The sequence below is a fragment of the Falco naumanni genome, chromosome 2, assembly GCF_017639655.2.
Source record: "Falco naumanni isolate bFalNau1 chromosome 2, bFalNau1.pat, whole genome shotgun sequence".
In the NCBI taxonomy this organism is placed as follows: Eukaryota; Metazoa; Chordata; class Aves; order Falconiformes; family Falconidae; genus Falco; species Falco naumanni.
In genome coordinates this window covers 80,276,576-80,289,655 of record NC_054055.1, presented here as the reverse complement: position 1 = coordinate 80,289,655, position 13,080 = coordinate 80,276,576, and the positions used below count along the sequence as shown (strand labels likewise).

Below are 13,080 nucleotides of genomic sequence, written 5' to 3'. Positions count from 1 at the left end.
TTGTGTTTATCACTAAAGAGAATGCTCTTTAGTATAATCAACAGTTTTGTATGTACTACAAACAATTTTGTATTCCTGTGCAATGTTTGGAGGGGAGAATGGGGTGCACTTTACAGGCTTCGGAGACAGCTGATAAAGAGCAGAGTGACTGCTACTTTGCATTCCCCATCCTGTCATAGTGCCATAGCAAATCTGGAAATGCCAAGCAAGGATGTCTGGAAAAAAGAGCAAAATAGCTACCCGAAGAAGTAGTAGCACATGCTGTGCAGTTTTGTACAGTGTTGGAACTATGGCTCTTCATGATTGTGATACCTAGTGCTCTACCTATCCACCACTTCTGGGTTATATATATAGTTATATATATATATGTATAGTTATATATATAACTATATAGGGGTTTTTATATATAGTATATACAGTGTGTGTGTGTATATACATATATATACCCACACCATAGTGTAGTGGTGACTATAAAATAATTGGAAATAGTTGTATGTTTTGTCTAGGCTTCCAAAACCTGCTGTGTGCTCAGAGCAAGGCTTTGTAAGTGCAGCTTAGGTACCTCTTCTGAAAGAATGGGTATCAGAGGGGAAAGACAAGACCCAATAGCTGGGAAGTGAGTTGGAAGATGTTTTGTATTGCCTGGTGTTTGTACCATTTTTGCCATTTTCTTTGAATTTTAAGTCAAGAACAAACTCTGCCTTTTCTGTTTTATCCCATTTTTCTTTTCTCCTTCTGAAATAATGCTTTCTTTTCAGAACTGCTGGTCCTGAATGGCACCGATCCTGTTGCAGAAGCAGCCATTCGGCAGTTAAGTGAGTCTGCAAAGCAGAAGCTGAAGTCTCCTAGAAAGAAAAGCACCATTATCATATCAGGGGTGTCCAAGGTAGAGCAGAAAACAACACTTACTTAATGCTTAGTACTGTAAAGTCTTTACTCCTCTAAATGCAACTTGAAATTCATGTGTCCCATTCAGCAGTCTCTGCAGATCTAGGTCTGTGTGCCCGTTTGTTTCAATAACTGTTTCAAGTTAAGCCAAATCAGGATGGATTTGTTGGGGAGGGTGTTCATTTCTGATTGTTAGATTTGACAGCCTGACTGAAAATGCATGGTATCCTTGGATGGGAATGAGATAATTAGGGATTTGGGAAAAATTATTAAGTTGAGAACAGAAGATAATTAGTCCTTCTCTGCGTTTCACCCATGAAGGGAAGATGCACAGAAAAAGTATGATTTTTTTTTCCTATTTTTTTTCAAAGTTGTTAAAACAAAACCTCTGAAAAATCTTCTACTCGTCTGGGCTCGGTTCCAGAGGGAGGGCAGACAGAAGACACTTTCTCACATGGTGTATAGCATTCCTCCAGACTTTCTTCATCCACAGCCTCAGTGTCCCATCTGTTGCTTGGTGCCTACCTATAGTCCTTGTCCATCAGCAGCCTGCAGGGAATTTGCTGTCAAGGCTTGCTGTTATGCACGGGACCCCTAAAGAGCTTTGGGTGAAAGCCAAGTCAGTGGGAATGGCTCCCCTCATCATCACTATGCTGTGATGAGGCGGGGGGAAATGAGAATAGGCTGCCACAGTGCCAGATGTAGCCTCATGGGAGATGGAGGCACTGGGGCTACATGGATTTGTGTTTAGCTGATATGGATGACACTAAGTCCTTTTACAAGATGAAATGCTTTGATGTTTATTTTCTTAAAAGGACCAAAAGATTGTTTATGCATACTGATACTTCATTACAGCAGCACATGTAGGAAAGAGTTATTTGCAGAGGGGCTGGGGATAGGTGAGAGGCACGCGCTTAATGGTTTTCCAGTCATTTGGCTTTAACAATGTGATTAAAACTTGGCTGTATGCTTCTAGCCTTTATTAGAACTAAGGAAGCTCCAAATGGCATTCTGATAGCCCTGAGCAATACAAGTAAAAGTGTAAAGAAGAGAAAAGAACTTTTGCAGGGAGACTTGATTTCTTCCAGCAGAGCGGCTTGTGTCAGTGTTGTCTCTTATTTTCGCTGGGCAGACCTCTTTATCTCAGGACAGTGAAGCTGCGCTGATGATGGACTATGCTGCAGCCATGGACAGCTCCTGCAAAGAAGTAGATCCATCCACTGTGGACGAAGCTGTTGCAAAAGTCACTTCTGATGAAAAGCTGTCGTTAGGTGCTTCAGAAGTAGTACCCGATACTGAGCCACAGCAAAGTGCCCATAAGGCTTGGGGATTGGAGAATGGCAGCCAACAGTGGGACACCAACACGCTTTTAGACCAGACCTGTGAAGAAATATCTGGGAGCTCATTAAGTGTTTCAGAAACTGGGAGCATGAAAAAATCTAAAGGTATGTGAATCCTACTCCTGCTTCAGAGAACAACTTCTTTCTCTACGTAATTGGCAGTATCATGCAACACTGTAGTAGTTCATCCTTTCTTACTGACTTTTATCCTTAAACGCCCTGTGATTGTGGTGTTTATTGAAGCTGTCCTACTAGCAGCCAGAAAGAGTGCAGTCCTCTGGCTCTGAGCCAGGTCAGGCTCTCCTACATTTCCCTCCATCAGGAAATAGAAGGGCTCATCCTTCGAAGTTGAAGGGCAACTCACTTAAGCTCAACTCAGTTATCTGGGAGAGAAGTAGCTAGCCATATCGTCAATTCTTTGATGAAAACTGTGTTCTTGTAAACAAGGACTTGTGCTATATCAGCAGCTCCATTATTAATGCAAAAAGGGCAGGGGTCCACAGTTGCTTTCTGATACTTTCCCTCTCCTTCGCATCTCTGAGCACAAGGCTGGCCCGCCCTCACTAAAGCGTGTGTTCAGGAAGCACCACAGCTAAATCTTAACTACCTTGTGAACGGTTTCACCCTTTTCTCTGATTTAATTCATACATAGTTTTCTAAAGAAAATGGTAGCTGCAGTCTGAAAATGTCTTGGGATTCTTTGTGTTTCCTTTTTAAATCCATAACTCTCTGAGCCTGTAGGACTGGTTTGTGGCTTAGTGGTAAACACAGTCTGACACAAGAGCCAATGCGGTGGCCTGTGCTCTGAATAGGTAGCACACCAGTCTCATGGGTTGCACATTGAAGTTGCAAAAATTGTGTTTCTCGCCCATATTCATCCCTCTTTTGCTTTATTATTTTTGATTGTTTCCTTACCTGGAGTTACTGTAAAATGGCTTACTACAAAATGTCAAAATATTATTAGATTATTGTAACCCACACACATATAAGGCATACACTGGAGATCTTTACCAAGGCTCTCCCTTAGAGCATCAAGGTTTTCTGGCCTCCTCACAGCTGTATAGCTCCACCTGATAAATTGGGATGGTACAGCAGCAATCATTTTGACATAGATGGTCAGGCATTGGAAAGTTCTGGGTGTGTTTGGGGTGGGTGTAGGGGTTATTTGTGGAAGAATTTGTCTCAATTGGAGCCTAGAAAAGTTTAGGAAGTTGTGTGAGATATTGCAAAACCTATGGACTCTTCTTTAACATGTTATTCTAAAACAAGCAAATGGAAGTTTGTACATGAGCGGTTGTCTAGTTTTGTTTTTCCCTGTGCAGTATGTTGCAAAGAGATCAGGCTTCTAAAGAGCCTGTTTACAGAGTGTAGTACTGGACTGCTAAAAAGCTCAAAGTATCTCTAATATTTGAAAGAGCTGTCTCATCTTGAAAAAATATTTTAAAAAGCTGACTCAAATCCCTTTCTTCATCTGTGGATATATCTCTGTGGAAGTCTTGAATCTCTGCTTTGTCACAGCTGAGTAGATCTTGTGGAGTGAGATAGAGAAACATTTCAACCCCCTGCCTTCAGTTAGCTTTCAATAGCTCAAGGTTTCTGTTTTGTCAAATGCTTTCCCTTTAAAAAACGAAAACCACAAAACCAAACACAACAACAACAAAAACCCTAGAAAACTCAAACAAAGCAAACAAAACCCCTTCTGCTTTAAAAAGCCTTGTGTGTGTATTAATGTCTTAAATTTAGCGCTGTCTGGGTTTTGGTTTTGGTTTTTTTTTTACTTTTGCATATTTTTGGTTTTTACCTTTCTGACTTCCTCTTTCTTAACCATTCCCTTTCATAAACTTAAGAGGACTACTGTGCCAACCAGAATTAATTACCTACACAGTAAGTTATTTTTGTCTTTTTTTAAGAAAATGTAGCTTTACAATGGTACACTCATTGTAAAAACTGAAGCAAAACATAGTTTGGCACCTGTTTTCTTCTTCCTCCATCCATTTCTTTCCTCCCTCCAAAATTACCTTCCTGTGCTAAGGTGTCTTAGCAGACTAGTCTGCTGTAACAAATCATTTCTGATGGTCATGCTGTCCAGGTGGGCCACGCAGAATGGACAGAAAGGAAGGCTTGGAGGGGTGCTCTACGTTCTTGATCTCTCTGTTATGCCCATTCCTGTAGTGTCTGTTTATCAATCAAAATCTGCTCATGCAAATCATGTGTGACCCCATAACTGGATGTGCATATGCAGAAAGCTTATTTTAAAACCTGCTGCTTACAGTTTTCTAGATCTCTTTTCTAACCTCACTTGTAGAGCTGCCAGGACCTCAGCAGGTATTTACAAAACCACCTGGATAAAAACTGTTTTGGAAGTTGGGAAGGAATGGAAAGAAGCGATGTCTATTCATATCCTTGTAGATGTAGAAGGAAATCTTACTTCATTAACAAAAACGAGATTCAGAAGTGATCCTAGCCCCACAAGCATTTTCAGAACACCGTAAACTGGTGCAGAGGAGCCTATGAAGACCTGTCAGTCTGTACAGCACTCTTGGCGTGCTCTCTGCTTATCTCCTGGTGTTAGGGGCAGAGTTGGCATATGGATCCTGTTGAACTCGAGAAGTAAGCATGCAAATAGCACGAGCATTGCCAAGCTTGTGATTTGCCCTACCCTGCTGCCTTAGCAGGGGTGCATGCCTCCACAACAGCTGGAGCCACTGTCAGGCAGCAAGTACCAAACTGGTTAGCAACTGATGGGTGGCAGTGGGGATGTGGCAAGCTTCCAGATAGCAATGACCTCAGTGCCTCCAGAAACACAGGGAGCTTTCATGCTGGGGGGCTGCTGCTTGTGCTGAGCCTGTGCTGCTCTCAGGGAAGCGCTGCCTGCAGTTTTTCAGCTGCAGTGAGTTGTCCCAGGCCACCGGCACAATTTTTGCAGCGTTCTTGGTTTGGTTCTATTTCCTAGTATGGGAATTCGGTCTGAATGGATAGGACTAAACAGCTGCTTATGGATAAACCCTTCTGTCCTACTCCTCCTGTTGGCATAGCTTCAGCTGCAGCTGCCAAGACTGCTGGGCAGAACAGCTGACTGCTAAAACAAAAGCCGCACATCAGCGAGGCCTCATCAGTCCCCCCCAGCCTTTGCATATTAACAACTGTCAGTGTCATGGGGCTGAACACTGTTTCTTTTATGCTGTCAACAACAGCTTGAAGTGGTACTGCTTTGCCAAAAAGATCAATCAGAGGGTGATGGGAGAGCAGTCAAGATTCAGATCCATGAGTTACAGTTGCTTTCAGCTGACTTCTCACAGGGCACAATGGAGTGGAAGCAGAAGAATCTCAGCAGCAGCAAGACAAAACATGCTAGAATATGCTTCCAGGTGCTGAGTGGTTAGTTCTTAAAATACAAAATAATAAACCCAAGCACGTGTTTGTAACTGCTCTGTTCTGAACAAAAGCATCTGGCTGTGTGCAACAGAACTGCTGTGGACATACCTGTTCTGCAGCTGTCACTGTGCAAAATAACATGTAGCCGGGGTCAAGTCCTTGGAGGACAAATACATAATTCCAGCTATTGCACGGTATCACATGAAATAATTGGTTTCTGTGTTGCTTTTTGTATCCATTTGCAATGGGAAGAAAAGCAGAATCAAGGCCATACAGTGACAGGAATTAATAGCTGAACTGAGAAATTTGAATCGGGAAACCTCTTAGCGGTACAGGAACGAGGTGTGGAAGCTTTGCCAGGAAGATGACTGTCCTCACATACTAGTCTGACTGCCAGAAGGCTCCTGTGTTGGCTTGCTACCTGGGTCCTCCTCTGTTCAAATTGGCTCGTGCCACTTGGACAACACCGCTACCCAAGTCTGCACAGAACTGTTGCTGTTTTAACATGGGGCTGATGTACTGACACGAGGCTGAGTCTTGCCAGTAGCTCAGAGTGGCGTCCCTGCCACTGCAGCCAAACTGCCTTACACATCAGGCTCACATGTGCTCATGGAAAGGGAAGGTGGAATTTGGCAGAACGGTGGCTGCAAAAACAACCCAAGCTTGCTGAGAGAGGAGTGTTGGTAGCTATTGTTGGCAACATGAGTCCCGAGTCCCTGTTGAGATGACATCTGCAGTTGCCTTGGCTGCATAACAGGTTTGTCATGGGATCAAGGGAAGGAATGCGATAAAATAAAACAATTTACTGCAGAAGGGATTTGAGCAAATTTCCGAACCTGTTGGAAGCAGATGTAACATTATTTTTAATCTACTTCAAGTGAATTGCTATTCCTAACAGGATTTTAAAATAGCAAATGCTTTGTGATTGTTAGCTCTAGGTGATGCTGCTGAATTCATACAGAATACATGCTGTCTGGCTCGTATGGGCCTACTGCACACAGGTTGGCTGCCAGGTACTGTTCTCTGGCACCAAGAGCCTCCTTCATCTCGAATTAAAATGCCACCTTCATGTTGTGCATCACAGGCTAATCTTTCCTTTTTAGCTCCTTTGATCACTGAAACAACAGAGAGTAACATGGCTTTCTCTAGTTTAATCTTTTTATGTACTTTTATTGTATTGGAAAGATTGGATATGCCTGTTTGACATGTGAGAACCCAGCGTACAACCCACACCAAATGCTGTGCATGTGTATGTGTGACCACTAACATAGTTTTCAGAAGAACATTTGGAACTAATGAAGTGTAAGGAAGGAGACTTCCACAAGATGTGTGGATTGACTTTAGAACCTTAAATCAGAGGATTAATATTCAGTTGCTCATAGGCATGTTTCACGGTAGGTTTCCCTCCTTTTCAACAGCATAATTTCTGAAAGAACTGAAGGAAAATTCCTTTTTTCTTTAGTGCTTCTGTAGAAATGTATGTGAGCTCTTCTCTCCTGAACATTCTGCCAACAGTACACGTGCATGTATATGCATATAACTAGAACTACCGGAGTCTTTCATGATTCAGTTTGCATGTTACTTGCATGGAATTAGGAAAAGCAGAGAAATACATACTTCTGTGGAGTCTGAATTTCTCAGTGGTGTTCAGTAGGGAGAGAGCTGGATCAACAGCAGGGCAAAGAGGATTCAGTAGCATGTAGTGTGTAAGTATGTGTATGTGTGTCTCTGGCTGAAAGCACGACAATCGCTCGCATTTGCCAGTATCTGGAATCACTTATTCCAAGGTGAAACTCATACTATTATGGCCCCTAGGTTATGGACCATCGATGTTCTTGCTTTAGATTCACCACACTCTTAGGTTTCTAACATTGTTTGAATAGCACAATGTTTAAACTAGAAATGCTAAGACCAAGGCTTTCTTCAGTCATGCTGCAGTTACAATTGAAGCTGAGCTTCAAGGGGAAAGCAGCCTGTTCTGTCTAAAGTGCCCTGCACCTCTGCTGTTTGCTTCTGCAGGTGGGATTTTGAAAAAAAGTGCAAAGCTCTTTTTCCGCCGGCGACATCATCAGAAGGATCCAGGAATGAGTCAATCGCACAACGATCTTGTCTACCTGCAGCAGCCACTGTCAGAGGAAACACGCAAGAAGGGAGGCACTCTTTCACGTATTCTGAACAGAAAGCTCCTTTCCAAAAACAAAAGCAAGAACAAACTGAATGGTGCTTCAGCAGAACCATACATATAAGACTGAACACTCTCTGATGGGATACTTGCACATCAGTTGACCGTTTGTTTACAGAGCAGTACTAGAGAATACAGATAAGACTGATTAATTGCATAAAGTGATGTTCACTAGTACAGTGGTCCAAGAATAAACAGAAAGCTTGTCTTTTTTGTTTATTTTTTCTAGAACACTTTTTCTCTCTGATTATAAAGTTGCTCCTCTAAATACAAGCAGTGCTAATTGTATTGGGACAGCTTTTGGAGGACCATGTGGTTTATTGTAGAAGATGAGAGAGGATGAGAAATGGTACAGGTGGGAAGGACCTGCATGTAAGCACCTAGTTTACATTAATGTGGAGCTAAGAACTGAAACATCATACCTGCTATATGACTGAACCACTGTAAAGAGAGAAGATACCACTGTGCTTCCTTACTGAGCCTGGAATAGTAGCAACACAAGCCTCAACTTGTTTTTCTAGTCAGGCTGAAAGGGAAAAAGAGAGGGCCAGATCCAGTTTGTATTGTGGTTTGGAAACGGGTAAGTTTTCAGAAGCAGAACTAAAATGCTGATTAAGATAGCCTACTGTAATAACTCTAGCCTGCTGTAATAACTGCTCAGTCCATGTAGGTGGAGAGATGCCTTTGATATTAGCCATAAATCAATAAATTATGCAAATACTTATGCTAGCATATTGTTTAATGTTCTGTGCATAAGTTATGCCTGAAAAAAACAGAACTTTCTCTAACGTCTACTTGAATCTACTCGCAAACAAAACATTTACAAATTCTTATATGTAGCTTTTCTTCCCTGTGTGAGAAGCTGCGTTGCTAATGCAAAAACCTGTCTTAGGGGCTCTAATTCCTTCTCCCAAGTACTTGTTAGACAAGTATATTAACCATCATACCAAATGCAAAGCTAGGAGCAATAAGTGACGAATAGAGCATATTTAACCCTATAATGCTTTTCACTGGACAGCTTGATTTACTTGCCAAACACTTCCTGAGATCTTGGAAAACACAATTGTGAAAAGAGCTTTTTTAAAAAATAATACTTCCCTTAGTCGTCTTTCAGTTTCTGGATCTACCAGTGTTGTCATGTGGTGAGTGGTTGGTTGGGTGAGTTTTTTAACTTTTTTTCCTCATTAAATATTGCAGCTGGCTCCTTTAAATTAAAAGAAAAAACTGGTGGCTTAAGTAAAGGCATAGTTCTTGTTTTGGCTGTTAAGAAGGGTAAAATGTCAGTATTTCACAGGTACCATCTTTCTTGCATACCTGTACTTTTCCATCATCTACATTCCTCCTGAGGACAAAGCACCAAGCCTGTTCTCTTTAGCCAAGAAAAACATCCATTCCATCTGAATCACTGACATGAATGGATGATATGTTTGTACCTGCTTTGCCAGCAGTGATCCTCCCCACTGCCTCTCCCGCCCCCTGGCCTTTTCTCCCCTTAAGACATCCAACACTTTAGCAGATATTTGGGCTTTCAACTTAAACCATTCTTGCGAATAGAAAGTCACTGAAGAACAGAAACACATTTCAAAACTTATGATGGACTCTAGATTCCTTGGTAAATGCTTTTACAAAGAATATAAAAGTAGAGAGGTGTTGGTTTCTTTTTTACCAAGAAAACAGTAGAAGAGATGAACTGACAAAATCTTGCAACTAACTGAGCCTGTTTAGAAATACTGTTTATGTGTGTAACCTCCTAAAATCACTGTGGTAGTACAGCAGTTCAGACTATCAAATAGTTGTACATTTAAGCATGCTGCTTATTATGAAAACACTTGAAGGCATTTTAATATTCTGTATTTTGAAAATTGGCTACAAATGAGTCTTCTAGAGCTGTAATGTGCTTAGAAATCACAGTTCAGTAGTACATTTTTTTCCAGCTTCAATGTGCTTGAACACATTTGTTTATTGTTAATTCAATATAAAGTAGAAGTTAGGTTTCTTCATTTGTTCTACAGTGGTTCACGATATGAGTGTTAAAAAAAAATGGTTCTCTCAACGAAGACTTTTTCCCTTGACTTAAGTAGGAGCTCTTTGCATGATGGGGCCAGCTGGGGGTCAAATCTCTGCCATGTTGTAAATCCTTAGTCTTGTTTGCTGAAGGAGAAAACCACAACTGGTCATTGAGTTCAAGAAATCAAGGTGAGACTGAGCTCCGTGGGTTACACCCCCTTACACTAAAAGCAAAGAGCTGTGGAATTGGGAATGTAAAGGGAGCACATAACACGTCTTGAAGTCTGCTTCAGTTACTGAACTGGGATTTTAATTTACAGAAGTTTTGTCATGTACGGTGGAATGGGATGGAAATAACACTGAATAACTTGCAGAATACAGGAGTAGGGTTTGCTTGTAGCTTACCCCAAAGAACAGATACACACTGAAGTGGGTTGTTGGTTCCTCTTTCTTTTAAGGTCTTGATGATTGCCTAAATGCAAGTCTTGATGGTGGGAACCAAGAACATTCTATACTGCAAACTGTGTGAAGGTTTGGGCTCACATATATTGAGAAAGAATGAATTCTGAAGATGAGAAAAGTAAGGCATTTTGGGTAAAAAGGGAACCTTCTTTCTTAATTGTCTTCACTCCTCAGGAAAATAAACATTATTTAGTTTGATGTTTGACCTCTACATCTGGCTGGTGTGTTCCCCACCTCTTGCTATTCTTCTACAAATAATTTGTGTTCTATTGGAAAAACAAGGTAAGGTACTAAACACAAAGAGACAATTGAGTTGGTTAGTTGTGACAACCCCAAAGGCCCACGATACTGAATCCCATTCCTCCCTTCAGAGACGATTAGGTTGTCATTTATGATCAGGAGACCTGAGTATGTACATATTTTTTTTTGTTTACTAGTATTTAGGTCAGTGTAAGTTGTCAGTGGATCCTGACAACTAGCAGGAGCTACGCTACAGGTTTGGGATAGGAGGACTGGATTTGTAAACTGGCATAACTAACACTGAGATGTATCCTGCCAGGTGCTGCATGTTTCATGTGCAGTTGTGTGAAGGATGCTGGAGAGAATTACTTTGTTCTTTTATGTTTTGCAACCTTCATAATTTTAGTAACTACACTTTTGAACAGTAGAACAAATCTCTGCATGATGTTGCACTGAAAACTTGTTTTCTGCCTTCCAATTTAAGTATTTCAGAACAATAGCTTGGAAACAACCTGTGAAATCTTTCTTCCTTTTTGCCCCTTTTCTTACACTTTTGTGTCTCTGAATATTCTATACAGCAAAGAAGGCATGCCATTTAATGAGCACTGAGAACTGAAGGCTTGCTTTTCCCCTCTGAAGAATTTTTCTGCCCGTAGTTGAAACTTCTTAATCTTTGTTGTTTTTCTTTATGGCATTTTAGCTTTTCATTTACCTTGATGAAGACAACCTGCGTCCTTACCTACCCAAGATTTGCCTTGACTTTAATCTGAATTTTGACCAAGCAGTAAAAGAATTAGATTCCTCTTTGTAGATCGAAGCAATAAACCTACCTAGTATCTCAAGTGTGAATATAAGCTACATAACTTTCTTAAAGTGACTGAGATCACTTTAAGAGTCACTTTAAAGAGGAAGGGGTTCTTTATCCCTAGATTGTCGGTATTTCATATCCAGTTCACCTCAGGAAAAAATTATAGTTATGTCACTCCTAACTATACATGAAACTTGTGAATCTGAGGTGGCAGGAAGGAGTGGAAGAAAATTCATATTCATTTAAAAAGCAAAATAGTTTTGGCAAACTTGAACTTAATGGACAGGTCATAAACTGTGCAGGCATAAATACTGAGCTTTATTCTTAAGCTTTCTGTTAGATTTTCTTTTTCCCCTGCTCTTTCTTTGGGAGAGAGGTGAGGCTCCAGGTCATACAGAGCTGTAGTTACTGCCTTGCTCTTGTGAGGACACGTCTTGCAGCACTGCTTTTTTTGAGGTGTTCTGTTGCCTGGCAATGATAGCAGCTTTGAGGATCAGTGAAATTCTACAGCATTTTGTAGTACTGTGTCTCCTCACTGGTTGTAGGTGGTTTTAAAGTGAAAGCTTTCTGCTGTACATTTCTTGTAAAGTTTTGGTGTCCTTGATATGCAAAAGGAAAATCAAAGTCACCTACATAAAATGCTACCACGTGCATATAGGGAAGCAAAGTAAGAATCTTGTTCTTGTAACATCTTTTTCAGCTCTGGTAGCTCTAGGTGTTACAAGGAGCAGGAGCTCTATACAAGGTGGGAGCCGCATGGCTTTTTCATTGTAGTTTATTGCAGTTTTTTAATTGTAGAGCTGAAGTTTGAGATAAGTGCTTATCCCAGTACAGAATTAAGTATACTGTAGCTCCAGGCTAAGACATTCCCGTTGTGAGTGGAAACAGCTGACCTCATGCTTTGACCTCTACAGGACCTAAGTGGATTTATTCATGTGTTTAAAGTCGGCATATGCTTCTCTACATTGCTAAGCCACAGCCTTGGTGACAAACAACTGAAGATTAACTGTGTAACAAGGGTGATTAAGTTAAGGGTGAATAATATAATTTCACTCGGGATATCCAAACTGCTGCTATGCAAGATGCTGGCATGGTGTGAAAATACCTGGGAAGCATGGGTCTGAGGTCTTTCCAATACTATAACTCTGTATTTCCCAATAATGTATTACGCTCTGATATTCCAGGTGGAGTAAAATATTTTTTCTAGCATTCAACTGTGATACTAACTTTTTCTGTGGTGGGGTTGTTTGTTTGTTTTTCTTTTTTTCTGTGTGTACACTAAGTCAGTGTAATTAAGAATGATATACAGATTTATTATATCACTAAAAAACCTGAGAAGATGATTTTTTTAAAGAAATAACTGCTGCTGTACATACAATAAAGCCAATTGTCTCTGTGTAGTGCACTGTCCTACATACCTAGTCAGCCAAGCGTAACAGATGGTTTTCTACTCTCCTTCACTAATTTGACCTGTTGCTTTGACCTGTTGACCATTTACCTGTTTACTCAGGAGCAGAGTTCTCCACTGATGCTGTGCTGACACCATGGGTTGTTTCTGATAACCCTGGCTATATCAGGTAGCCCCTTCTTGTTCCTTGAGAAACTGCCTGAAACATGGACTGGGTGGGAATCTAATGGAAAAAGGAATTATGAACTCATTGTGGTTACTTGTTATTTTTTCTTTCATTTATATTCTATTACCCTGAAACCATTTGTTATTTTGGGGGCAAAGGGGGAGGAGTGTTATGGCCTATACCCTGTAAAGAAGACACCAGTAC

The 13,080-nt window shown here is 40.9% G+C and overlaps 1 protein-coding gene across 2 annotated transcripts in view; it reads left to right on the top strand.

The window, feature by feature from the left end:
* The window catches only part of C2CD2 (C2 calcium dependent domain containing 2), a 42,316-nt gene extending 29,614 nt beyond the window's left edge, over positions 1-12,702 (top strand). The window contains exons 12-15 of one of the 2 annotated variants that reach the window (XM_040585142.1): positions 759-886; positions 2,021-2,333; positions 4,076-4,112; positions 7,623-7,736. In XM_040585142.1, coding sequence (XP_040441076.1) covers positions 759-886; positions 2,021-2,333; positions 4,076-4,101 — 467 coding nt within the window. In that variant the 3' untranslated portion in view covers positions 4,102-4,112; positions 7,623-7,736. Of the gene's footprint in view, positions 1-758; positions 887-2,020; positions 2,334-4,075; positions 4,113-7,622 lie in introns of both variants that reach the window. The other variant, XM_040585141.1, reaches the window with a different exon arrangement.
* The last annotated feature ends 378 nt before the right edge of the window (positions 12,703-13,080 follow it).